At 47.8% G+C, this 26,914-nt stretch overlaps 1 protein-coding gene and 1 long non-coding RNA gene across 7 annotated transcripts; both read left to right on the top strand.

The window, feature by feature from the left end:
* Window positions 1–1,099: 1,099 nt before the first annotated feature.
* Window positions 1,100–16,549, top strand: LOC149342629 (uncharacterized). 6 transcript variants are annotated; one of them, XM_089545030.1, is made up of 7 exons: window positions 1,100–1,386; window positions 1,882–1,974; window positions 3,151–3,415; window positions 4,396–4,576; window positions 6,945–6,990; window positions 11,834–12,071; window positions 13,334–14,970. In XM_089545030.1, exons 3-7 carry the CDS (start codon window positions 3,209–3,211, stop codon window positions 13,553–13,555), a joined length of 894 nt encoding a protein of 297 aa, XP_089401156.1. In that variant the 5' UTR covers window positions 1,100–1,386; window positions 1,882–1,974; window positions 3,151–3,208; the 3' UTR covers window positions 13,556–14,970. The 6 variants fall into 6 exon arrangements, 5 of the variants coding, with proteins under 5 accessions (XP_089401156.1, XP_089401154.1, XP_089401153.1 ...); XM_089545028.1 differs by having other exon boundaries at window positions 1,882–1,984; XM_089545027.1 differs by lacking the exon at window positions 1,882–1,974.
* Window positions 16,550–23,435: 6,886 nt separating this feature from the next.
* Window positions 23,436–24,573, top strand: LOC149342628 (uncharacterized). The gene is made up of 2 exons (XR_016282674.1): window positions 23,436–24,239; window positions 24,294–24,573. It is a non-coding gene; the product is annotated as an uncharacterized LOC149342628 (long non-coding RNA).
* Window positions 24,574–26,914: the final 2,341 nt, after the last annotated feature.

Genomic DNA, 26,914 nt, shown 5'->3' with positions numbered 1-26,914 from the left:
TGGGTTTAGGTATGAATATTACCTTCTCGTGGCGCCAGGACTGCGGGAGGTTACCCTCCCTCCAGCACTGGTTGAAGTATTTCGTAATGTGGGTGATCGATTGGTCATCCAGATTACGGAGCATGGAGTTTGTGATTTGGTCTGCACCAAATGCGGAGTTGGCGCGGAGAGTCAGGAGTGCCGCTCTGACTTCCGTCTCCGTGATGTCGGTGTCGAGTGTCGGATTTGCTTGTCCTGTGTAGTGCGGTAGAGGTATGGGGCCGCCTGGAGATGTGTACATGGTTTGAAGTGTGTCTAGAAGGGTGTCGGGATCGTCAATGTGTTCATGTGTGAGGCGTGTCACGTGGTGCTGTGTTGCTGATTTGGTGCGCGTGGGGTCAATGAGGTGTCGGAGGAGTTGCCATGCGCGTTTGCTGGACAGGTTTCCGGCGATGCCGTCACATATCTGTCCCCAGTTGGATCGGCAGAGCTCCTCAGAGTGCTGTTGGATTTGTGTCTGCAGCGCGGCCAGCCGCTTCTTAAGCGTTCTGTTGTGTTTGTTGCCTTTCCAGCGTTCTAGGATGCTGTGATAAGCCTCCCAGAGGTGGGCTAGGCGTGTGTCAAGGGTAGGTGTTTCGGTTGTAGTTTCAATGTCTCGCGTGTTGTGGTGAACGTCATGCTTGAGTGACTGCACCCATTCGTCGATGTCTGCGATGGGAGTGTCTGGGAGGGCGGTGCGTACAGCGCGAAAGGCATCCCAGTTAATGAGTTTGTGTGTTATATTTGCGTGACGGGGTGCTTTGTACGGGACAGTGATTTGTATAATGTAATGATCACTGCCCAGTGTATGTTGTGTTCTGTTCCAGGTAACGCCGCGGATACAGCGGCTCAGCGTCAGGTCCGGACTGGTGTCCATGCTGACACTGTTCGGAGTGTAAAACGTCAACGCCAACGTCAATGAACGCAATGAACATCGAACGGGAAACGGCGGCCAAAACGTTGACGGCGACGGCGACGCCGCGAAGCGGGCGCCAGAGACAATAAAAACCGCACATGCGGGTAGCCCGCCACGCGCCAGGCGGTTCGGGGAAGCGGCGCTGGGTTGGCCACAAAGTTTCTACAAGCACAATTTAAAATTTCTAAAGTGTTTTCGTGTAATTTTTTTTTTGCAAATTATGTGCAGTATAGATATGTGAAAAAGTGCGTGGAATAATGATGATGATGATGATGTCCTCAGCCTTTATCTTCTTTTGACCTGCTGCCCTTTCTTCTCACTAGTTGATCCGCCGGCAGCTTGAGCAGCACGTTCTTCTCGCGCCCAGGCTCCAAGTTCCTCGCGCGTTCCTCTTGTGCACGGCAGCCGGCCTTTTTTGAGCTCCAGCAGCTGTCCACGACGATCTACGCCAAGTAAGAGTCTTTTTATTCGCACCCTTATTACGCACTTCGCAGCGTTCCCTAAATGCGATTACTCTGGAGCCGTCCGGCAACTCTCTGTCTGGTGTGAGGCGTAGGCCACCGAGCTGTTCGAATTCATTCGAGGGTGATCTGTGTCAAGGTGTTGCATGCAGGTTTCCTGGTTGCGATGGTTATTTTCCCGACGTAGTCACGGTGCAGGATGTAGTAAGTGCAGAACGCTGGCACATTGGGGTGTTATCACACCTTGTTGGGTTTGAAAATACGTTTTCGTGGAGCGCCTCAGCTCAGATAAACTTGGCCTTAAACGATCACCTTCAAATCATTGCATTACGTGCGAACGTAAAGTTTGCTTGGAAGCATGGAAGCCTTTCAGCAGCTGTAATTCTTGTAGTGGTCTCGGAAACGCTTCTGATGTTGCACTTATTGCATTAAGTCGCAACACTAACGGCATGATGCTCAGCACTAAAGTGATTTCAATGCTTCCAGGTCAGTACTGGTTCATTGAAAGGCTATCGCCAACGTTGCAACGACTGGCGCTCTCATCAGCTGTCTTCTACCGGAGTCACCATCGCCTCCCACGTGCGTTGCAGTAGGTTTAGATGTTATCATCCGTTTTGGCTCTCGCATGTATCAGCTTATTTTTCAATTTCGTGTGCTCCCCGATTTTCGATTTTTATCGTCTTTTAGATGTTAGTTTCATGCTCTGAACAGCTTTCTCACCTCGCTGACCTCCGGCCAGATGCAAGGGGTGGATTTTCTAAACCTATTTCATAATGTCCCCGTAACATTCTTCCTTTAGATACATATCCAGCATATTCAGTCTACATTGCGCACCTCTAGTATCTATTTAGAGAGCACAAGTAGCTACCCCTAAGATCGGAAAGTGTCAGTAGTTAAAACGCTGAGGTACTGAGCCGAAAAAATTACTGAAAACACTGGAAATTCTAAAGTGTGCTTGGCGAAAGCCTTGTGGTCGACCCACCACCGATTCCCCGAACCGCTTCGCGCTTGGCAGGCTTCCCGCATGTGCGGTTCTTATTGTCTTTGGTGACTGTGGTCTTCATTTCGATTGTACAGTTTTAGAGCGCAGCTGTTTGGCGCCCGTTTGGCGTCGCCGTTGTGCGTTCGGCGTTCATTGTGTTCACTGGCGTTGGCGTTTTACACCCCGATCATTTTAAGGAAAGGCCTCAATCGCGCTTTTGTGTTGTTAGACTCCAAAAGCCGTTGCGTAGTAAACGTCGCGGTGGACACACGAACCGCACCGTATAGACAGAGGGGTCGTAGTGAAGAAAATGAATTTGAGGAATGGAAATTATGGAGGAGGTTGCGCCGCTGCGCGGAGGTGAGGCCGCAGTTGGCACGATTCCAGCGCAAGGACGGACACCGCGAGCATGGACCGACGCCGCGATCACGGATGGAAACCATGAGCATGGACGGACGCGGGTTCTTACCCGTCCGCGGCGGCCGTGTTTCGATGGATGCGAAACGCAAACGGCCCCCGTGTGCTGCGCGATGTCAGCGCACGTTAAAGATCCCCAGGTGGTCGAAATAATTCCGGAGCCCTCCAACGCAGCACCTCTTTCTCTCGATCTTCTTTAGCTCCCACCTTCCTCCCTCCCTTTACGGCGCAGTAAAATTACTCCTCCATTTCCTTTCCTCAAAAAGCAATTTTCAATTTAAGCGCGTTCTCTCCACTTACTAGACTTTTGTGTTAGCACCAAGCTCTTCTGCTAAGAATTATGTTTATTTTTGCAGCCGCACTGAAGCATAATCTTAGGCGATCATTTGGGCGCCGCCAGTCAGCACGCGAGCCATGCGAGAGCTGATGCTACGTCCGGTCGTCAAGTCTGACGCCACCAAGGAGGAGTGCGACAAAAATCGGCGACCAGACTACGGGGACACTGGCGAGTTGAAAAATGCCCCGGCCACGTTGGTCATCACCCTGGCTCCACGCTTTCTCCGTCACGCCTCACTGCTCTTTCCCTGCTCACAATCCAGCGCTGCTAAAGCCACTACGCAGGTATGCGGCAACACGCACCACCTTTCGGTTATTGCAGGCAAATAGAGTAAAAATTTCTGCGACGTTACTCTGCGGCTCTTTCAAGGCTTCCTCCACGCCAAGGATGTTTAAGATGTACTGGATCAAAGCTGGCTTGAGATCCTCGGTTTGTCACAGAAAGGCAGTTCACTGTCATTACCAGGGATTCATGGTTATTTGGTTCTGAGAGGATCGAAATGTGGTGATATCGAGAAAGTAGGCCAGTGCAGGTGTGTACAGCCTATGTTATTCGACAGCATCAGGAGCTCATCGGCTGATTTGGTGGCTTCTGGTGTCGTCAGCTCACGTGATCACACATGATGGGTGCGACGTGAATGGCTAAGCATGACACATCATGCGTAAATTACGACAAACGCCTCGACGGATTCGTTATGTTGCCACAACCCAGGCTGGACATGCATCGTCTAGGTATTGGTTAATTTTTTCGTTACGGTCCCTTTGGACAACTATAATTGTGTCGCGTCGCACTAGCGTTCAGTTAATTAACGTGACTTGTGCGGACGATGTGTCGATCAAAGCAGACATTGAATGCTGCCTCAATGCAGTCCAGCGAAATTAAACTTAGCAGTCCACCGCAATACAACAAATATGAAGGAGCGTGCAAGCATCCACATCTAACCACAAGTTTTTATTTATTCTGGAAAGCTCCTGTCCAAATGGCGCACTTCATTGTCACTTTCATTATACACGTGTGCATGTTTCGCGTTTTTTTTATTACGCAGGCTCCACAAACAATATATTTGTCCTTAGAAATATGGCAGCAAAAAGATAACAGGAAATTAGTAGGACAAGTTTATTGGCGGTTGACATTGCTTACGGCAGTCGCTGTTATTTGCCTACATTCTGGAAGGTTCTCATTCCAAAGCGCCGCTTTCAGGGAAGCCTGTATTTAAAGTGCCTAAAGTATGCCGATGTTCAAGGATGTGTTTTCTAATCCTCAGCCCGTGCAAGCAGCGATGGACAGGCATTGCCGAGGTGTAACATCACCACCGAGGCTTCGGGGTACCAACGACAGGATCCCTCCCGAGACTTGGTTCGCGCCGCTGGCGCCTAATGCAGCACGCAGGCCACCGACCCATCCGTGGCCAGTCGCCATAGATGCAAGCAGTCCAGCAAATATTGGTGAGCCAATCAGTGAGCAACAAAGAGCACAACCTGATGTTGCAAAAAAACAATGGCGAGAACACGTGACTTCGTCAGAAGTAGCCCCGCTCACGTGAACAGGGCCGGTATTTAGCGCCAGCAAAAATAATCCTGACCTTACGAGTCCGCGCTTCCTAAAGCTAGCCAGTAAGATAACAGAAATGCAGTTATCTGGCAGTTATGCTGGTGTACCATCCATCATCATCTTATCACAAAGCGAAATGGAGAAACCACCGCAAGGAGGCGCGTGTACATCGGGTCCTGCCCACCGCTAGTCGTTGAGAGCACGGGCATGACGGACTGCAGGCATATGACCTCAAAAGCAGCTATCATAATCTACCTTTCCAGCACATCAGCCTTCGCTTTTTTTCAACCCTTTTCACTTTTTGTTCCCTGTCAAAAGTTGCGGGGGCAGGCTTTAGCAAGGTTTACTGACACCGGCACTAGGGTGCCACTATGACGCGGCGAGGGGATTTCGGTTGGTCGTACGCATAGCCGTTGTTGACTGGCGACAAGCATTGGTGACTTTAATTTTTCCCCTTAATTAAGTAGAAGATGTTAACCGTTCTTCAGAGTACTCTACGGTGCGAGGCGCTCAATGAAGGCCTCCATTTATCGCCCGCAAACCGAACTGCTCGGTGGTCCAAGAGCAGCGCGACTGGTTCTTAACCCAAAGGGCAAGGGTTTTGAGTCCCGGCTTGAAATTTTTATTTTAGAGCGCTGTTGCTGTTGTTTAATGAATATTGTGCACAACGTAATGGTGGTTTAAGGACGTCCCGACCTTCTAGGCCACTGATGAATTGTATAGTAACGTCGTCAGTGTTGTACTTTGAGATCGTTGTGGGCTGTTTGAATTACCTCCGCTAGGTAATGCGGTTGCAGTGGGAAATGGCCATCGACGAATGGGAATATAGTGCTCAGACCACGGCGGCGGGCGGCGAACACGCGTCCCAAAGTTAACCCATGAATAAGAGTGTCGTTCGTGCGCTTGTCACTTTCCACAGCTTGCGGGAAGATTATAAAAATATTCATTGTGTTAAATGTAGGGGGCGGAGAGAGGAGACTGGTTAGATATACATTAAGACCTATCTTTGTATACTTTCTGCCCCTTAGATGTGTTAGCGGCCTTATCAGGGAGCCATGAAACTCTTGCAGATTCCCGGAGCTCTCAAGATACTCGATGTATTTAGAACTTTTGAATCGAAAGCTTCACCACGGGACCTCGTGCTTGGATTGCCATGTGCCTAGTTTTCGCCTTCAAAAGGCCTTAAACTTCGAAAGCAAAGAGGCAAACTGACCCCCTAGGACAGTGGACACCTTAGTGTCACTTTAAGCTACGAACCAGTGGAGCGGGAGCTTGGAAAGCAAAGGAAAGGCGCTTAACTGCCCTCTTCGTACAGTGGACACGTCAGTCGTCCTTTAGGCTGCGCGACGGTAGTGACAGATGTGCGCTGCATGCGTTGGCATTGACAACGTTGTGCCACAAAAGCGGAACTGAAGCCATAGGCCTTCGGCGTTCATTGTATTCATCGGCGTTCGAGTTGACACCGTTTTACACTCCGATGATATTTAGGAAATCAAGTGCGCATAACTGTTTCGTTTGGTCAATGGACGCCTGAATCGCGCTAATAGGTACGTTGGGTGATTAGTGACTTAGGCTGCATGCGTTAGCGCTGATTACGTTGTGGCAGACACGCGGCACATTTGCAATAGGCCGCAGCGTTCATTTGGTGGGAAAACTGCAGCGATCAACCATTAACTACCACCTGTCAGGTTGAGTGCGCTGCCTATCCAGTGTCCGGAACGCACCGAGCGTTACAGACGCCAAGCCGCTTGTAGTTCAGCAGTAGTGGAACAGCAGCTAATTTTCGTATAATCTGCACCTACAAAGATAATCGGTTTCAACAAGTGTTCAAGATATTCACAACTCCGCTGCCCTCTTTTTTAGTTGAGAATTAAGTTTCTTCTGCTAATCGACTTCTTCTACACTAAATCCATTTTTCGTATGCTATTGTTAGCGTTATTACAATTCCTCACAGCTCCTTCAAATTCTGCTTTAAGCACATTGTTTTTGTGGCTGCCCTGGCTTAACTTGTTTACACTTTCGTGGTCCAAAAGATATTACTTCTTTGTGCTGTTCTTACGGAAAGATAAAATACTTATAATATGCTATGTAATTTAAGGGAGAACTACAGCGCCATTGTTACAGAAATTACAGGAAATAGAGACACCATCCGAAATTTGTCCAGCTGTGTCCTCTGCTTAGTATGCTAACTTATTCGACATTACGCTATTCACTTGTCCACTGTCTAATTAACTTTCTTCTTTTGTCTATTGTTGCCTACAGATAAGACCACGAAAGTTGCAGAGATCATCGTAAAGGATCAAAGCTGGTGAGTGGCGGTGCCGCCTCCTGTCATTTGTATGCTAAATCTTCTCCGCTTCAATGGCACAATTTCCAGCCATCAGTACCATACCCATCGCGGCACTGCGGCGAAAATATTTCAAATGTGTGTTTCATGGTTTTCAATTAGAACAAACTGATGTGGGTGCCGCTAGCAGGTTTAGCGGCAGGAAAACCAGCCGAAATGAAAAAAAAAAAACTTGATAGGAGGATATTCAATGAAAAAATAAATGAGGCCAGTTCCACATCAGTCGCGCACGGGTAGTCTGACCTAACATAAGGGCTTCTTGATTCGAGATCTCCTCGCTTGGAAAGCTTGTTGAAAAAACATTCCCCAAAGCCTGCTTCATTGTAATAGCCCCTATAAATTGCCTTCATTGATTATAAGAGAGCATTTGAGGAACCGATTATGAGGAGCCGTGCACAATTCAAGAGTCAGAGTGTAGAAAAGGTATGCAAAAATATAGTGGAAGGTGTCTACATTGGCTGCACAGTCACCACAGATCCCTATACATGAAATAACTGCCAATAAAGAAAGATGTCAGGCTTGGAGACGCGATCTGTTTAATGCCATGTGTTTACCGAAGGTATTCATAGAATGCCTCCAAAACTCAATGAACTCAGAATAAGAGTTCATAGACGATACCTTAGTAATCCTTTATTCTTAGATGAATTGACTTGCTAAGAAATTCAATGGACAATTTTAAAAGCATGAACGATGACAAACATACTCAGTACAAAACTTTGGGTGTAAAAATTAATATGCAAAACGCTAAAATAAACCGCAGCTGGCACAAGGCAGTGTTAACTGAAGATATATTTGAGAGGCCTTTGTATTGTAGTGGGCGTAGTCAGGTTGTCAATAATGACAGATAATCAGAGAATAGACCAAGACACATTTTGAGAATATCTTCTACAGGCTACACATTGTGAGACCCTTTGGTGATTTATGCTCTGCTCAGGCAAGATTTGTTAGATCATTCTGAAGCTGCTTTTACTGGGGTTAGCGTATTGTATTATGGACCACAATACTACACAGTACAGTATTTATTCGTGTACTGAACGTACTCGCATAATGAGTACCCCCCCCCCCCCCCTCCCTGTACTTTGGCTCTTAAAGAAAAGTTTCTTTTCCCTCGCGTAAAAATTCAGGGGGCACTTTGTTGACCGCACTTTTGTTGACCTAAAGTGCGGTGAGGCGAAATCCTTAATAGCAGTGTTGCTGCTTGTGTCAGTGATGTGTGGTTAAGATGTTAAGCTTCGCATCTAAGAGTCGAACGCGGCAGTGTCTTGCAACGCTGCCAGATAGTCCACAGAACGCCATCGGCCGTTCGGTTTTACGCCTTGCTCGTCGGTAAATATGTTTTTGAGGAAAGGGAATGTATCAGACCCGCATACCTCGGTGGACACCTGAACCTCGCCGTAACCGGAAGGGAGGAAGATGGGAGTGAACGAAGACACCGTATTCACCAGTCGCGCCTTTGTTCATTCCAAACCATCGATCTGGCATGGCGGAGTGTTAGCGTGCTCGTCTCGCACTCCGAGGACCGGCGTTCGGTTCCCGAGCTCGACCAGTTTCCTACTCGGTTTTATTTATTTATCTGACCTGACTAGAAAGGTTAATTAGGCTTATTGGGTAATTAAGCAATTAACTCATTTCATTCTCACTTACTTGGAACATCACTGTACCATCCCTGTAATTGGTTGCATTGTTACTAGCCAAAGTACAATTGGCCCCGTTTGAAATTCGCGTGCTGTGACGTCACGACCGTTTCGACCAATTGAAAAGCGTGACATTTTTGTCCACAACTTCTGCTTACAATGATGAGGCATTAATGGCTGCCGCCTTAATACACGCAACCCACTATTAAGGCACGCACTAACCTCAAGTTGATATCGAATTCTAACCGCTGCCCTTTTTTGAACGCTGAAACGATTAGATACAACTACGCAATACTGCATCTGACACCGGTCCAATGTCATTAGTACTACATATCATACTGATGGTGCAAACAGCCTATAAAAATGGTTTGGTTTGGTTTATGGGGTTTAACGTCCCAAAGCGACTAAGGCTATGAGAGACGCCGTAGTGAAGGGCTCCGGAAATTTCGACCACCTGGGGTTCTGTCCGCGAGGCTGCTGAGAGGCAGTTGGATTTACCGGCCATCGTAAAGATCTTGTATGTCCGATCTACCGTATTTATCGTCGTAGCAACATGTTGGGGTTCGGGTTCGCTCCGAATGCTGCGAGTTGTAATGGTTTGGTTTGGTTTATGATGTTTAACGTCCCAAAGCGAGTAAGGCTATGAGAGACGCCGTAGTGGAGGTCTCCGGAAATTTCGACCACCTGGGGTTCTTTAACGTGCACTGACATCGCACGTAATGGACAGCAATAAACGTTGCTATCATCACTTGCTCATTACATTTCATTAAAAATGTAAAAAAACTCCTCTTATTGTCTTTTTTCTAAAATCTAGCCATCCCTTATGTTAAACCCCTTATAGGTGCTTAATGTAATGAAATAAAAAGAAATTGAATTCTTGTCCTCCTCCTTTTGGACAGCATTATTCGCGGCGAGGTGTTATACTGGTGGGTTTGAGATAAAATGTGTTGTCTATGCCATCGAGCACGGGAATCGAGCTGAAGCTCGATTCCCGTGCTCGAAGTTTCCGAAGTTCATTAACCCAGTAAATAAGGCAGTTAAAGGTGCACTAAAGAGAAACTTGATATCGTCTTTTTACCGAGAGAACTCCATCTACAAACTACGAGCAATCTTAGAAACTTCGGAATAGTGTCCTGTACGGCCGATTTCCCTATGAAATGGAATAAAAGAACCGGTTGCCGCCTTTTTTTTTTAAATCTCTTTCGAAAAGGGGAGTAGTCAGTCAACACTGGAGTTCCTGTCAACCAGTCGAGTGGTTGCTTCGCTTTCGCTTTCATTTAACTTTCTAGGTTTCCGCCAATAAATAGTGTGTCCCAGGCTACGTAGCCGCAAATTAAACCTGTGGAAATAAAGGTACGCGGGTACACTTTGCTTTCGAGGATCGCTACGTACGTATCACTCTGCCGTTGGTAGAGCGGCAAGGCACCACGCGGCTGGCTGAAAAGCATTCCACGTGCTGGCTGACTGCACCTCTTTTTCGAAGCTTAGTTAAAATAAAAAAAAGGTGGAAGTCGGGACGTTTAATTCGATTTAATCGGGAAATTCGCCCTACTGGACAATACTCGAAGTTTTCTATTATGCTCGGAGCGTGCAGATCGAGTTCCCGCGGTAAAAATACGAGATCAGAATCCTCTTCACTGCCCATTTAAGCTATGGATGTCTGTCCTACTTTTGAGTATTGTGAGTGCTCGAACTGCCCAAGTTTTGCAACGACACACGCAATCAATGCTGAAGACCAGGTATCGAAATGCTTAAAGCTTGGAAAAACTCCTTCTTCTTTTTCTCTGGTGATTGATATTTGGGGCAAAAATCTCAGTAATCTGAAGTCAGGTGGTCTTCTTCTCTATAGACACTACTCTTTGATCTTAGCCATGAGGCCGAGAAGCCGATGTACTGAGCGATGTCAGTGCAGGTTAAAGAACACCAGGCGGCCGAAATTTCCGGAACCCTTCACTACGGCGTCCCTCACAGCCTGAGTCGCTTTGGGAAGTTAAAACCCCCATAAATCATAGAGCTTTTCCACAGACGGTGACGTCACGGGAAGCTTCAGTCAGGGAGAAAAATACGAGGACGAGGAGGAAACACAAATGACGAGTCTACGCGTAAAAGTACTGGCTGTTTTTGTTTACTTGTATAAACTGAGCAACCTGCATATTTACACGCATGAGAAACGTATGGCTCCGTTGACCTAAAAAAGTAGTGAAGAGTTAGCTCTAGTACATCGGTTGGATAAGTCCTCCTCGAATTTTTTGCTGCCAGTTTTAGAGTCCGCGATAAATGGACCAGACCCACCAAGGTACCGACAACAGGTGTGTGGTTAGCTAGCCGTCAGGCGAGCGTTGTCATTGCCAGTCCCTCAGCGGGGCTTCCTCTATACATGCACATACGCTATCCTTCGGTAAGGTGGTGCGACGTCATGGGACTTTACTCCACCAGTTACGGCTTGGCGTCGCCTACACCAAACACTATCTCCACAAGATCGGCATCGCAAATAAACCAAATTGCGTACCGTGCCACACTCCAAAGACAATTGGACACCTTCTTTGCGAGTGCCCGAACTATACTGCTGAAAGGAGAACATTGGAGGCGACCGCGAAACAGCTGGACTCTCGCCCTCTCTCTGAGGAAACTCTTCTGGGCGCCAGAGCGAGACGTTCTGCTTGGTGCCGTGTGACAAAGGCCGTGCTCAACTTTTTGTGTGAAACAGGCCTGGACAGCCGTCTGTGACTGCCTGTGCACTAATTACATGGTTAATGACGTGTCGGTGTTTGTGTTGCAGACCCCAGTTTTATGTGCGTCTACTCACCGCGATGGGAGTGCCAGCCAGTGTGTGTGTGTGTGTGTGTGTGTGTGTGTGTGTGTGTGTGTGTGTGTGCGTGCGTGCGTTCGTGCGTGCGTGCGTGTGTGTGTGTGTGTGTGTGTGTGTGTGTGTGTGTGTGTGTGTGTGTGTGTGTGTGTGTGTGTGTGTGTGTGTGTGTGTGTGTGTGTGTGTGTCGACATCACCCGTGAAACTCATTGTACTATGCCATCATCAACCTTCATTCGCACTTTCCTTTTCCTCCCCTTCCCTTTCCCCTGTGTGGAGTAGTAGGCCAGGGCCATGTTGCCACCGGCCGACCTTCGACCTTTTCCTCATTAAAAATTTCCTTTCTCTCTCTCTTCGGTACCAGCCGCAGGTACTGGTGCCACCGTCTGTACTCCCTGGACCCCGGAGAAGAGCAGCCACGGTCCTCACTCGGTGCCCACAGACGCCGTGTCCACCAGGCGATGGCTCACGTGTGGGACGAACCGGCCGAAACTCTGCACGGCACAACACGTGCTCGGACGGCCACCACCTCGGCCGGTGCATTCCTTAGCGTGGAGTGTTCGGTGCACTCTTCATCCCGCACCAGCTCTTCGCTGCCTCAGGTACGGGAGCAATGATCCTGCGATGACGGCTCTCAGATGGACGCACTGCCACTAAAAACACAAGCATAGTGATGGCGCAAATTAGAAGCTGCCTGTTTTCAGGAGTTAGGGCGAAACAACCGGGCACATGAGTCCGAGGTACGCCGTTGCTCAGACGTTTTGTTTGCTTATCATCGCTTAAACCACACCATGGCTGAACTAAAAGAGAGAATGCGCCTGTGTTTAACGTACAAAGCATGCATACGCTTATGGTATGTAGACAGCGTAAATTTATAGTCTTTTCTCACTATATGTGTGTATGCCGCTAGCAGTGACGCGGTGTGGAAAAGCGAGAAACAGGAGCGGCGCGGTAAATCCGGCTCGCCCGCGCGTGAACAAGTGAGAACAGGGCCTTGTTTTTGTGGCGAGCGAATGCGCTTCGCTCGCCGGATTTTTGGGCATGTGTGAACGCGCCTTTAGGAAGTTTGGGGGGGATAAGGCGACCGCAGCTGGCACAAGACAGGGTTAATTCGAGATATACTTGAGAGGCCTTTGTATTCTAGTATTCCAAGAAGGCCTTTGGCTTGCCTGATTTGACCTCTGGGGCTAGATTGTGGGGGTCATCTAGGGAATTATTTTAAGCTGTTTAGTTTTGTTCTTTGGGCATTAACATAACTGTAAATTATACCTATTTTACGGGCTTCAAAAGCTGTGCAGTTATGGGATCTTGAATTGTGTGCCCTTCTTTCTTTTTTTTCTGTTTGTTCTTACGCACACCTTATGTCACCAGCAGTTGATTCATTGTGCGGCGGGATCTTTTCTTACACAGAAGAGCTAACAGATTTGAGAAGGCTGGCATCACGAACGAATGAGCACGGACTAATTGCATGGCTAGTTATATCCACATCATTGGAATCGCTACGGTGCACAAAAACAGATGTGGACTGACAGGAAGACGACACAACTTCGTAGAGGTCAGCACCTCAGCACGAAGTGTCCTCGCCTTGCCATTGTCTGTTTTTCTAAACTGTGGTGAATTCTAAGTTTCCGCTTCGTCACAGTGAGAGCTGTAGCCTGGGCCCATAGCAGGGTCTGCAACCAACCTGTTGCTTACTTTCTAAAATTCCCAGCTCCTCTACTTGCATGCAAGTACAGTTCATCCTCGAAATGACGAAGTCTGTAACATACACATTTTAATTCGTAACTTAAAATCTAGCTACATAATTTATCTCTCCATGCAAGGAATCCTTCCAAATGCGTTGTGAATCACTCATGGATAAAAGAAGCCCGAGTGCGGACACGGCGCCGTTCCCGACAAGGAGACGCACGGAGAACGAGACCGGGAAAGGGCCATGCCGATAGGAGGAGCCAATTCGACGGAGCCAAAAGAGGCGAGAGCCGAGGCAGACGTCAGAAAGGTGAGATATGCTACTGGCTGGAAATGCCTGCTGTGCATTGGTGCAAGGGGCATCCCTCCCCTCCTTTATTTCCTTTTATTTGTCTAGTAATTGCCAAAGTGTATGACGCCGCGGTGGCTCAGTGGTTATGGTGCTCGGCTGCTGGCCCGAAAGACGCGGGTTCGATCCCAACCGGGGCAGTTGAATTTCTTTGGAGGAGAAATTCTAGAGGCCCGTGTACTGTGCGATGTCAGTGTACGTTAAAGAACCCCAGGTGGTCGAAATTTCCGGAGCCCTCCACTACGGCGTCTCTCATAGCCTTAGTCGGTTTAGGACGTTAAACCCCATAAAACAAACCAAAACTTCTTTTCCAGTGAAAATTTTGGGTAGTCTGATGCTTCCGTGCTTTCTTCTTCAACAGCCACGTTGCACCTTGTTCGTTCATTCCAACACAAAAGAAATGCATTGCGGCTAATGTTGCGAACTTGCCTCAACACATTTATCGCTTCCGAAAGGTGCATTTCAAACTTATGCTCAAGTTAAGGCATTTTTGGTGTCACAGGATTAAGAAGCACTATTCTTTCAATAATAAAGCTCCCAATTATCATTATGGACCCACCTCATATTCAAGTTGGCTTTGCCACAATGAGCTGTGCCCTAATCATGGCATCACTGGCCATCAGTGAAACGAAGATAAGCCACTAAGTTGTGCATTGCTGCTTCGCTGGTGCATATAGTGCTGTTACGAGAACACTGCCAACAAATTACTGAGCTTCCTGCTGGTGAGACAATCGTGTTTCACCGTAAGCCACCTTGTTTCAGCTTTAAAAGTTTGATTGCTCGTGTTTGTGCTCATTCCCTGCTCTTGGGTGTCGATGGCAGTAAACTGGTGCCATAATGGGGCTTTTTTTATGAGTTAGACCCGCCAAAAAACACAAGCACAAACAGCATTCCAGCAACCAAGTACAGCTGTGGATGGATTTTTCAGGCTTGGTTGGACATGAAAAATGGCCCGGATAATTGAATGGTCCAAAAAATGTTTAGCGGTTTTTCAGTGATGTCCAAAATTACTAGTCCAAATTAACGAAGTCTAAAAAATTTCTCGATGAATGTGCTTTGTTGCTGAGTGGAATGGTGATGCATATTTTATTTACATAGGAGGCGCCAGCCATAACTGGCTGTAGCACTATCTAGCTGTGGGGTACCAGTATGCAGTGCATATGTGCTGTCCCCATTCCTTCGTATGCCCAGCTCTCCCTCACTGAGCCACTGACAGGTGTGGCTGAGTTTATAACTTTCTCTCCCTTTTTAATTATGCCTATTGGCAAACATTTTGAATAAAAAAAAGGCCTTTTTTTTGCTGTGTGTCGTGAGTCTTTCGGCAATTCTAGCGGATAGGCACCCTGAGTTATAAAATGAACGCACGAGAAGGAGGTGATCAACAGTCTCGAAAGTAAAGGCATGCACTCGCCTCGGCGGTAGCCTACACAGCTAAATGGCCGCTTCACAAAAGCCTGTACTGATACGTGGAAGTGTGTTTTACTTACGTGCATTTGCTTTCCATGTTAGACTGTGACACACGCACAAACACAAGCGCCTTGTTTTTTGTACATGACTTGGTGCTGCCTCAAAGTTTCTTTGTAACAGATTAATCGGGATTTTTTTCTCTGCTATAATACTGAAAGCCTTGTGAAGAAGCCCTACTTTTTACGCATATGGATTGTAGTGTCTTATATGAAAGCAGGTCGTATGCAGTGAAAACAGCGTTCTGTATGTAGCGAACAAGACACACCGGCGCGAGTTTAAGCAGCTGCCAGTTAGGTTTCGCTTAGCCGATTTAATCCACGTTCGCACATTGATCCCGTAAAGCTGGACTGTTCTTTCATAAGGCTATTTTAACGGCGCGCTGCTTATACACTGCTTTTTTTCCCCATGCCATTTTCCTCGTGCTGTTATTCACTGTAACTCCCTCCCACCTCACCGATCATCGTGTTGCTCTGATGAGTGCTCTTTTGTCATTTGCTGTTCCAAACTGAACTTTTTTTTATGTGGCACTTATGTTGGTTTATGCGTAAAGAAGATTAAAAATTATGCAGCACAAATATGTGAATCGTAACAAAATGAAGCCGAACACACAAACAACTTGCGCTCGATATACACGCACACTGAAGTCATTACGTGCATTCAGCATCGATGATTATCTAAATTTCTTTGCCTGTTAGCTGGGCTGGTTAAAGATGATATGCTTTGCACTATATTGAAGAAAGCGGCCGAAACAAGTTTTAAATGAAACTTAATCCGAAAATCACTGTGTGTTCGGCGATTTTTGGGCACTTCAGTTAATCCTAACCCTGAACCTTGTTTACGAGCCCTTCTCCACGGCGTCCCTCGTAACCCACTCGCAATATCGCATAAGCGCAACTCACTTTACTATACGACGCGTGAACGCTTTTATTGCGGCTGCACAAGATAACCTCAAGAAACGCTGTATCCTGAGAAATTGGTCATGATTACTATAATGCATTTATCTCGTGGTAAGCGCTGGGGTTCTCTTTTTGGACAATATCACCTATATTAGGCTACCAACGATACTCATTGTTGGTTTTAATAATCATAATAGTAAAGATAATAATAATAAATTTATTCTGCCTCTGTATAAGAAACCATTAACTCTGTGCATCCATGTTTGTGTTCTCACAGGTTGACACCGTCTCGATCATGACCTCGTCTACTCGCAGCTTCCGGCATAAATGAAGAATAAAGGGCGGCGCTTGATGTGCCTCCCGCCAACGACAGTTCAAGGACCCCATCCTGTATATGCAGCTTCTTCGAATTTTTTTTTGCGATATTTAGTTCTTGTAGTATTGCAGTGAAAGCTTATAGACATCCCCTTTGAGGTTACAGCGTTTTGGAACATATATTTCCCTCTTATATTAGCTAATTTGCTTCTTTATTCTGTTATTATACTGTAGGAAAGCATTACGAATCTAGAGACGCTTGTTTGTTCTTTTCAGGCGTTCATATGGTTTATATATTTCGCAATTAATTTTTAAATATTTTTCAACGAGTAGCACGGCGAGAAATAAAATTGTCATTTATGGACTTTGGTGTTGCGGCGTGGTTGTTTTTGTTGCAAGAGTAAAATCTACACATTTGTGGCTTCTCACTCCTCTATTGTCTTGAATTAGTTTTTTTGACCTGTATGATATACTCGAGAGGTCCAGAAAATTGCGCCTTTAAAAGGCGCGGAATGCCTAATATAAGGTGATAATGCTGTTCTAAGCGTTTGTCGTTAGCCAAAAAAGACTTCGTCCTGACTTCTTTTCTGTCTGCCGCACAGACAACCATAGATGCACTAATAAAAGAAGAGCCACTGTCACATGGATTTTCGGTTCTTTCAATCTTCTAGTTTCCAGATACTTGTTCTAGTTAACGATCTTTGCCGCCTGCGGCTGTATTTACAGCATAAAGTTGGCTTCCATGAGCGTCTGATGAGGACACGCACATGTTTATTGATCTGATCACAATAATCATTTAAATAGCGTGTTCTGAAAAAACATTTGTCGCCATCTATCGTCACTTTGTTTTTTTCATCTCGCAAACGCAGCGCAATGCAGTGCTCCCCACTGCAACCTATGTTAAAAAATGACTGCAGCTCATTAAGACTCAGGCGCTGTTCTCCTTGGTCGCCTATGCACCCGGCTCCGTACTGTCTGCTAATATGAGCAAGCTATTTATTTTTGCTTTGTGCACTGAAGGCAGTCGCTAAGTCCCTTGCGTTCCTCAAGAGAAGCAAAGGGGAGCGCATTAATTTCACCACGCAAGGGAATAAACAAAAAATGGCTGAGGCTTAGCTAAGGTTAAGCCTAGTCAGATGCGAAGGATATTGATGGCTAGGCTTGGTAATACATGGCTTTCCTTGGTTGAATACTTGGTCATTTTAATACAACCGCTAGAAGCCTTCGTCGTGGGGGAAGACAACGGCATGGCTACAGCGGAACGCCGACTAACCCCGAGACGCGCGTTGGGTGAGCGCCTGGATTGCCACGGAAGCCGCGTCCGCCTGCCCGGTGGAGCGAGCGTTTCACCTACACCGAGTGTGAACGCGCGTTCGAAATGCGCGGGAGTGACGTCACCATACCACGTGATTCACACGGCGTGCAACCGCAGCGACGGCACAAGTTGGAGCCCGGTCTCTCATCTGTCGTGACGTCATTGTGTCACGTGGTGTGACGTCATTATACCACGTGGTCTGCACGGCGTGCAACCGCAGCGACGACACGAGTTGGAGCCCCGTCTCTCATCTGTCGTGACGTCATTGTGTCACGTGGTGTGCACGGCGTGTAACCGTCACGAAGGGCTTGGGTTACCTATTGTAATATGCTTCGCATAAAATTGCCTTCTATGAGAACAAACAAGGCCGTGCTTCGTGATTGGCGCCCTGCGCACCGTTCGTTATCTTTTTTAAGCCGACGTGTTGGGACAGAACTGCCATGGCCGTTCCGCTAGATTATTGCTACTACTCCCAAACGCAGGTCACCCACTCCAGTTGGGGTGGATCATAGACAGGCTTCGGGAAACGAAGACGACACGCGCGCATTTTTTTATTATTGAATAAGTCATGTCTTCCTTTAAAGAGGCCGTATCGCAAGCTATCTCCGATCCGAGTCTCTTTTATCCGTAGTTTTCAATTACGGAAGAAAAATGCGAGACACATCGCCGACGCCACAAACTCCTAAGAAATGCCTCTCGTAATGGCCGCACACGGGCCTGGCTCCCAGTGCTAGTGAAATGGCGGCAGGGAAGTGCAGGTGCTGCTTCGCCCTGGGTAACAGGCACTGAAAGTGTCAATGCTTGCTTTTCTCTGGAATCGGCGCAACATAGAAGCTTGAGTCTTAAACCGATTATCAACTGTGGGAACGGAAAATTTGTAGGTTAACCGCTTCAGCCTGAGACAAAGTTGTTCCCGCACAAGGTCTGGCGCATTGAACAGACAATGGTAAGCAATAGGTCTCATGAAAATTGCTCATCGTACTGGCCAAACGAACACCACCTTCCCCCAACAGCTGTGCATGTTGACCATCACCAAACGTACACGGTAATACCTCCACATTTGAGGAGCGCCATATGCTGTCTGGCAGGAATTCTTACGAATACCATATTGCTATCGGTTGCACTCTTGAGCCGAATGCTATAGGCAGCAATCTCCCGGAAGGCGAAATCTGTAGTACCAACGCTCACTCATACTCTCTTGCCCCCGCTCCTCTTCCCCCCCCCCCTCCCCCATCATTCCATAAACATTTATAGTCGTTTTAACGTTAGCCACCGAAATGGAGGGACTGACAGTAGCTGTAGTATGTGCTAGAAGTGCGGCAAGAACCTGGACTCTAGGACGTAAGAAAATCGACAATGACACGCGGAGGAGGCAGCCGCAGTTATAAGCCACTTGCCGCTACTATCGTAAAGCTGACGAGTCCATGATTCAATGTGTGGCTCGTACGTTCCGAAATTGCGTCCAACACTCGGGGTTGGACGCAATTTTGTACAAAACGAAGTGGTTCTCTACCTCTCCCCTTGAACTTTAAAAAAAAACTAACGGGAGCACTTAAGTCTGCTTACGGGATATGAGTGCAAAAGCAGTGTGCACTACTGCTGTTTCCGGTGGTGTGTTTGTGGCTAGTGCATTTGTGTAACTTCGTTCATAAACAAACCGCCGACCATTCGACGACCCGTGGGTACACATATGTAGAATTGTCCTTTCACTACTTAATATTCATAGATGGCGGCGAGTCTTTATACTACTACAAAGGCAGTGACGCACCTGTTAAGCGATGCGCCACTGTAGCTTGTGGCTGATGCACTACATATCTTCCAGAGGTCTCCACCTAACCAGGAACGCCAGGGGAACAATAAGCTATCACCACAGCTGATATTTTTCAAAATGGAGATTCTAATGCTAAGGCATTAAAAAGACGCAGAATGAGGCTGCTGTGGGAAGCAATATGTCTTTACTGTGCATTTGTTATTGTAGATGGTGGTAAAAAGTTTTGCTCTGAAAGACTGACTGGGCGACTGATCTTCGTGGGCGGGGTCCTCAGTCCACGACTTTGATAGCTTCTCTATCAACCGGCTTCTCTATCAACCGGGACCGGATTTCTACTTTTTATTCTATTTTTACTTCTAAAGACTAGGCTTCAAGGCTGTGATCGGATGGTCCCTCCTCAGTTTTTTTTTTCCTCCAGGGCCTCTCCCATATATCTCTACCAATAACCATATCAGGTGCCAGCTGCGGCCACCCTATCCCGGGAAACTTCTTAATCTTCCGCCCACCTAATTTTCTGCCGCCCGCTGCTACGCGTGCCTTCTCTAGGAATCCCCTTCGTTACTCTTAAGGGCCATCGGTCTTCCTGCCTTCGCATTACATTCCCTGCCAAAAACCCATTCCTCCTTTATTCCTTCCCTTAAGGTGCGGTTCAATCGCCCATCGAGATGTGAGACAGATACTGCGCGATTTCGTTTACTAAAAACCAATTTTTAATTTCCATTTCTTTCATTCCCTCTTCCATCCATTCCCCTACGGCGGGATTCGGGAATCCACCGAGATATGGGAGACAATTACTGCGTACGTCCTTTCCTCAAAAAACGAAACAAAACATTGGCGTTAGCGTTGACAACGTTGTACAGCCCGTTAATTTTCACGAAAGGAGGCACACAACTGGCTCCCTGTATCAGTGGACACCTCAATCTCACTGTCGTGTACCGTGTGTGGCGTTAGTGTCCACCTGCAAAAACCTGCTTTCACTCAGTATTCCGTGACCTGCCGCGGTGGTTGAGTGTTTAAGGCGCACGTCTACGTAGACGGGGTACCCGGTTTCGAATCCGACCGCGGAGGCCGCATTTCAATGGAGACGAAACGCAAAAGGCGCCCTTGTGCTGCGCAATGTTAGTGCACGTTAAAGAACAACAGGTCGTCGAAATTATTCCGGAGTCCTCCCCTACGGCACCTCTTTCTTCCTTTGTTCTTCCACTGCCTCCTTTATTCCTTCCGTAGGGCACGGTTCGGGTGTCCACCGAGAAACTTGGGACAGTTAGTGCGCCATTTCCTTTCCTCAAAACCCGAATTCAAGTTCAATTTTCAGATATTCCGTGCTTAGCAATGGTCAACCGCCAGCAATTTTTGTTTCGTTTCTTTTTCTTTGGAATGCATTAGTTTTACCTCACCCCCAAAAATATAGAACGAAGAAACAGTGGGATGGCTCTCTGTGCAGCTCCAACCTCCAAATTCAAAGTCAGATGTTCCGTCAGGCCAGGGAGGAGGAGGAGGAGAAAAGCATTTATTTTGTAATGTACAGAGAGGTGCTCGGGGAGAGGCCCCTAATGGGTCTCACCCCTTACAATACTAGGCGGAGTCCCTCATTCCGGGATCCCGTTGGTCGAGACCGCTACACAAGTCCGCCGAACCAGGGCCTGTTGGGCCGATAGTTCCTGGCAGCTGAGCAGGGCCGCCTCCCACTACTCTCGGGTAGGGGAAGGGGTGATTGGGGGGAGAAAGGGATTTTTTGTGCATGCCCAAACCATGTGGAAGGTGTCGGCCACCTCCCCACAGAATGAGTAGAGGACGTCAAAAGAAGGATTAAAGTGCTTGAGAACCGCCGGGCACAGCAGGGTGTTTGTAAAGTCTGAGGAGAATTCGTTCGCCAGCTTTACCTAGTCCTTTCATAGGAATTGGGTATCGCCGGTGTTCGGCACGATAGTGCTCAGTAATTTCTTTAAAAGAGAGGAGAGGGCTGTGATCTGGGTTAAGCTCCTCCCAAGGGACGCCTGGTGCCCGGTGAGTGAGTGCGCGGGCTGCCTCATGGGCGGCTTCGTTACCTGGCATGCCTTGGTGGCCGGGGACCCATATGATTGAGCGATGAGTTCGATCGCCGTCGCGAGTACTGCGGTGTAAAATTTGGTGAGCGAGTGGAGTGATCCAACCGAACTCAAAGTTACGACAGGCTCCGCGAGAGTCTGTGAGGATCAATTTAGAGTCGGGATGGGAGGCTGCGAGGGCGATCGCCACCTTCTCCGCATGCGTTGAGTTGGGCGCTCTGAACAAGAGGCCGTCCACCTGTTTTCCCTCGTGTATGACTGCAGCCGTGTACCATTCCCCCCTGGAGCGGTAGGGGCCTGCAATGTCGACGTAGAAGACGTGTTTCTTTGAGCCATAGTGGCGGTGCAGGGCATTCGCCCGCGCCTGGCGCCGGCCATTATGGTCCTCCTTGTAGAGGGCGCTTCTCCACAGTTCTGGCACTCGAACCCGTTCCATGGTATGGTGATGATGTCTGATATGTAACCGGTCCAAGAGGCGGCGACCGGACACGGTCTGGGCGAGACGCGTGTATTGGTTAACGAGATGCGCCTCGCGGAGTTCTCGATAGGTGTTAACCACCCCCAACGCGAGGAGTCGCGAGCTGGACGTGTATATCGGGAGGTCGAGGGCTCTCTTGAAAAATTTGCGTAGTACAATTTCCCAGTGATCTTTGTCACGTTTCCGTAAGCGGAGGTAAGGAGTCGAGTACAGTACTCGACTTGTTACGAGGGCATGCGCGAGCCGCATCGCATACTTCGCAACCCTCCTCGCTTGTTGGAAACGCGGCGAACCATTCGGCCCACCTGGTCGCCGACTTTGCGGAGTTTGGCAAGAATTGTGTCTGCCTTACGATGTTGATTAATCAAGAGACCGAGGGCGGCAGCGACGACCGCAGCGGCCCTGAACAAAGGGCTCCAACCACCTCTGAAGACCAGTTAACCCTTATTAGTGTGCATAATAAATGTTTAGAATGCATACTACTGCTGCAGCAAAGCATGTTATTTCTTTCCTTGATCTTGCCGCTCAACAAAAAAAAAGTGACCTAAACGCCAGCACTAACAAAAAAGATGCCCAGGTTTAGCTTGGTTAAGCCAAGAATGCGTCGCATATTGCGCGGTTTGCGCGAGGTGTTGCTTGGCGGCACTCGATTTTCTCAGCAGCTTTTCCTCCGTGACGTATGGATGGATGGATGGATGGATAGGAGCGCCCCCTTTGAAACGGGGCGGTGGCAACCGCCACCATGCTCAGCTTTTTTTCTTTTATTTCCTTTTTTCCTTCTCTTTTTTGTTTTTTTTTCTTTTTTTTAATTGTGTTTGCAATTCTCACCAAGAATCGGCATCATCTTTACCTACGGATTTTCCTCCGGCTGTCGTGACGTCACGTCACGTGGTTTGGTGGCTGCCCAGCCGTGCCCAAGGGCTGAACTGAGTGATTGCAATCTGCTACGCATAAAAGAAACACCTCTCACAATCACAACATTTGATTTCAAGGCGAAAGCCTTTAATGGCTCATGCTCGCGGCGTCCGTTCATGCTCCCGGCGTCCGTCCATGCACTGGAATCCTGCCAACTGTGGCCTCTCCTCTGCGCAGCGACGCAACCTACTCCGTAATTTTTCCTCAATTACATTTTATTCCTTACGGGCCCCCTTTCTGTTGCTTCTTTCACTCCCACTTCCTCCCTTCCTGTACAAACGGATGACAGGTGTCCACCGAGATATGCGAAACAGTTACTGCGTACATTCCTTTCCTCAAGTACAACTTTCATTTTCTTCATTTCGGCCCCTCCTACCCTTTGTTCTTTCTCTCCCACTTCCTCCCTTCCTGTACGGTGCGGTTCGGGTGTCCAGCTCGAAGGTTGCTAGGCAAAGGCTCTTGCTTGGTTTGGTTTGGTTTATGGGGTTTAACGTCCCAAAGCGACTAAGGCTATGAGAGACGCCGCCAACGTTACTAGAACAAAATCAGTTTCACAGCTCTGCCCGGAGAGCTGTCCCAAGTGGCGGTCGCGCGAACTAGTGGCGCTGCGATCGAGTCTTGCTCCCTCGTCGCCGCTCGGTGCGGCTCGCTGGCCCTGTTGCCCTTTTTAAAGAGAACGCTCGCAGCGCGGCTTCGGCCACGAGGAGGATCTGTTCTCGCTTCGGCGAGCGCGGCTTCGGCTGCTTCTTTTTGAGCAGCGTCCGCTCCGGCGGACGCAGTTGTTGCTGCGACGCGCGTCTTTTCTTTCCTTTTTCTCTTTCCTCTGATCTTTTAACTCTCCTCTATCTGCACGTGGCAGCGGTGGTGGCTTGGCTAGAGCCAGTAGCAGGCCCGTGCAATTTCCTCTTCATCCTTCTCTCAGTCACAACAACAACAACAGCCGTTTTGTACGTGTCGTCTGCTTCTCGGTTAATTTTAAGGCGAAAGCCTTTAATGCCTCATACTGTCGTTAGCAGCCGTGTCGGCAGATGTGTTCTCGTTTCGGCGTCACTACTTAAAAAAAACTGTCGAGGCTGAGAATCGAACCAGGGCCTTTGGCATTTGAAGTCACTTACTCATTTGGCATTTAAACTAGCCATTAACTCATGACTAGTTAGTCATGATTGGTTAATGACTAACTATCCAGTCATGACTGGTCAGTCATTAATCACTCATGACCTGTTAGTCATGATTGACTAGTTATTCATTAACCAGTGTTACGTCTCGCCTTCGTCGTGGGGAAGACAACGACATGGCAGCAGCGAAACGCCGACAAACCCCGAGACGCGCGTTGGGTGAGCGCCTGGATTGCCACGGAAGCCGCGTCCGTCTGCCCAGTTGAGCGAGCGTTTCCCCTACACCGAGTGTGAACGCGCGTTCGTAATGCGCGGGAACGCCGCTCATGGACATTCCGGCGTCTGCGCTACGGTGATGGCATCGTTCCCCCCTCTCCCAGCGCGTGACGGCGGTGTGATCTCTCGGGAGTGAGTGAGTGCGTGTGAGTCTGTGATTGGTGCCAGTGAGAACTTCCTTTCCCTGCAGGCCCGGCCCCCATCTAGGGACCCTAGGGAAGGGAACTCTTGAAAACCCCGGCAGCGGCACGGCCGGGGAGCTCTTTGTCATCGAATCGTCTCCTGATGAGCTGTGTCTCCTGATGGCGCTCTGTCTCGTCTTTCTTTCTTCTCCTGTGTGTGTGTGTGCGTATGGTTTGGCGCCTTTGAATTTAATTAATGATGAGCTGTCGTCATGCAGCGTTCCTGTAACTCACTTGTAAACATGTGAATTCCTGTATAAAGTCCTCTCTGATTGTCTTTTTCCAGCAGCCTCGTCTCAGACGTCCCTTATTCCCTCTCCGGCACACGACCATGCTACCCGTATGTAACAATCTGGTGGCAGCGGTGGGATGCTGCGACCTCGTCTTTAACACCATTCATTACTAGTCATGACTGGTTAGTCATTAGTCATGACTGGTTAGCCACGACTAACCATGACTAATGACGCATTGGTCATGACTGGTTAGTCATAAAGCAGTCGACTAGTTATGACTGGTTATAACTAGTCATGATTGATTAATTACGAACTAGTCATGTCCAGTTAATGACTGGCTAGTCATGACAAACCAGTCATGGCTAGTCATGACTAACCAGTCAATGGCTGGTTAATGACTAACTTGTCATGACTGCTTAATAACTAACCAGTCATGACAATTAGTAATTGGTCATGGTTAGTCATGATTAATCTGTCATGACTAACCATGACTAATGGCTAACCAGTCATGACTAGCCATGACTGGTTAATTACTAACTAGTCATGACTAACCATTAATGACTATTTGGGTCATGACTTGACCCATGACTTACTAGTCATGATTGGTTATTGACTAACTAGTCATGTCTGGTTAATGACTAGCTAGTCATGACTAACCAGCGATGACAAAGCAGTAATGACTGGTTAATGACTGGTTAGTCATGACTGTTTTGTCATGACCAACGTTACTAGAACCAAGTTCTAGTAATGTTGGTCATGACTAGCTAGTCATTAGCCAGACATGACTAGTTCGTCATTAAGCAATCATGACTAGTTGGTCATGACTAGCTAGTCATTAACTAACTAGTCATGACTAGTTAGTCAATAACCAATCATGACTAGAAAGTCATGGGTCAAGTCATGACCCAATTAGTCATGATTGGTTAGTCATGACTAGTTAGTCATAAAGCAGTCATGACTTGTTAGTCATTAACCAGTCATGACTGGTTAGTCATGACTAGTCATGACTGGTTTGTCATCGCTGGTTAGTCATGACTAGCTAGTCATTAACCAGACATGACTAGTTAGTCAATAAGCAATCATGACTAGAAAGTCATGGGTCAAGTCATGACCCAATTAGCCATGACTAGTTAGTCATTAAGCAGTCATGACTTGTTGCTATTAGTCATGGTTAGTAATGACTAACCATGATTAATGACTGATTAGTCATGACTGGTTAGTCATTAAGCAATAATGACTAGTTAGTCATTAACCAGTCATGACTAGTTATGACTGGTTAGTCATCACTAGTCATGACTAGTTAGTCAATAAGCAATCATGACTAGTCAGTCAATAACCAATCATGACTAGTAAGTCATGGGTCAAGTCATGACCCAATTAGTCATTAATGGTTAGTCATGACTAGTTGGTAATTAACCAGTCATGGCTAGTCATGACTGGTTAGCCATTAGTCATGGTTAGTCATGACGGATTAATCATGACTAACCATGACCAATTACTAATTGTCATGACTGGTTAGTTATTAAGCAGTCATGACAAGTTAGTCATTAACCAGCCGTAAGTAGTTGACTGGTTAGTCATGACTGGTTTGTAATGACTAGCCAGTCATTAACCGGACATAACTAGTTCGTAATTAATCAATCATGACTAGTTATTCATGGGTCATGACTAATTAGTCTCGACCCAATTTGTCATGGCTAGCCAAACCAAGTCGCCCCATAGCCGCCTCGTGTGTGGCAAAGGCCGTGCGGCCAAAGTTGCGTGGAAAGGCTTCCGCCTCGCGCACTTTAGATCGTCAAAGTGGGCCCTGAATTTTGTTTTAGTATTTTGTGACATCGGGCCTCTTCATGCTGACCTGCTTTGCACCGGGATGCAATAGCGGGTATCCCAACGATGATCCACGGACAGTCATTTCAGCGTTTTTGCAATTTTTTCACAATACTAACAGCCTAATTTCGCATCACATACATCGAAGCAAAAGCTGCCGTAATAGAAGTATTATTTTACTGCAGCCATGTAGAGCGCGAATGCAGCTCGCCAAAACCTCATATGAGCCGGCCGCTCCACGCTTTCGCGCTGCGTGTAGCAGACGACTCGCCCGGCAGGGAGCAAGACTAAAGCAGGGGCTTTAAGCAAGACTCGACTGCAGCGCCGTTAGTTCTCGTGACCGCCGCTTGGGACACTCTCCTCCGCTGGGCGGTATGGGGAGCTGCGAAACTGAGTAGGTTTTAGTAACGTTGGACGCCGCAGTGGAGGGCTCCGGAAATTTCGACCACCTGGGGGTTCTTTAACGTGCACTGACATCGCACAGCACACGGGCCTCTAGAATTTCTCCTCCAAAGAAATTCAACCGCCGCGGCCGGGATCGAACCCGCGTCTTTCGGGTCAGCAGCCGA

Source organism: Amblyomma mixtum, chromosome 5 (assembly GCF_055824585.1).
Source record: "Amblyomma mixtum isolate Tamu chromosome 5, ASM5582458v1, whole genome shotgun sequence".
Classification (NCBI taxonomy): Eukaryota; Metazoa; Arthropoda; class Arachnida; order Ixodida; family Ixodidae; genus Amblyomma; species Amblyomma mixtum.
The sequence above is the reverse complement of the archived record's forward strand: the minus strand, read 5'-3'. Positions and strand labels throughout refer to the sequence as shown.

What these genes read in the sequence shown, in the direction of transcription:
- LOC149342629 (XM_089545027.1), top strand. Translation starts at nt 3,209, where the DNA reads ATGCGAGAGCTGATGCTACGTCCGGTCGTCAAGTCTGACGCCACCAAG. An exon ending in CTGCTAAAGCCACTACGCAG is followed by an intron (nt 3,416 to 4,395) that starts GTATGCGGCAAC and finishes TCTAATCCTCAG; the next exon opens with CCCGTGCAAGCAGCGATGGA. An exon ending in CCAGCTCTTCGCTGCCTCAG is followed by an intron (nt 12,072 to 13,333) that starts GTACGGGAGCAA and finishes CATGGATAAAAG; the next exon opens with AAGCCCGAGTGCGGACACGG.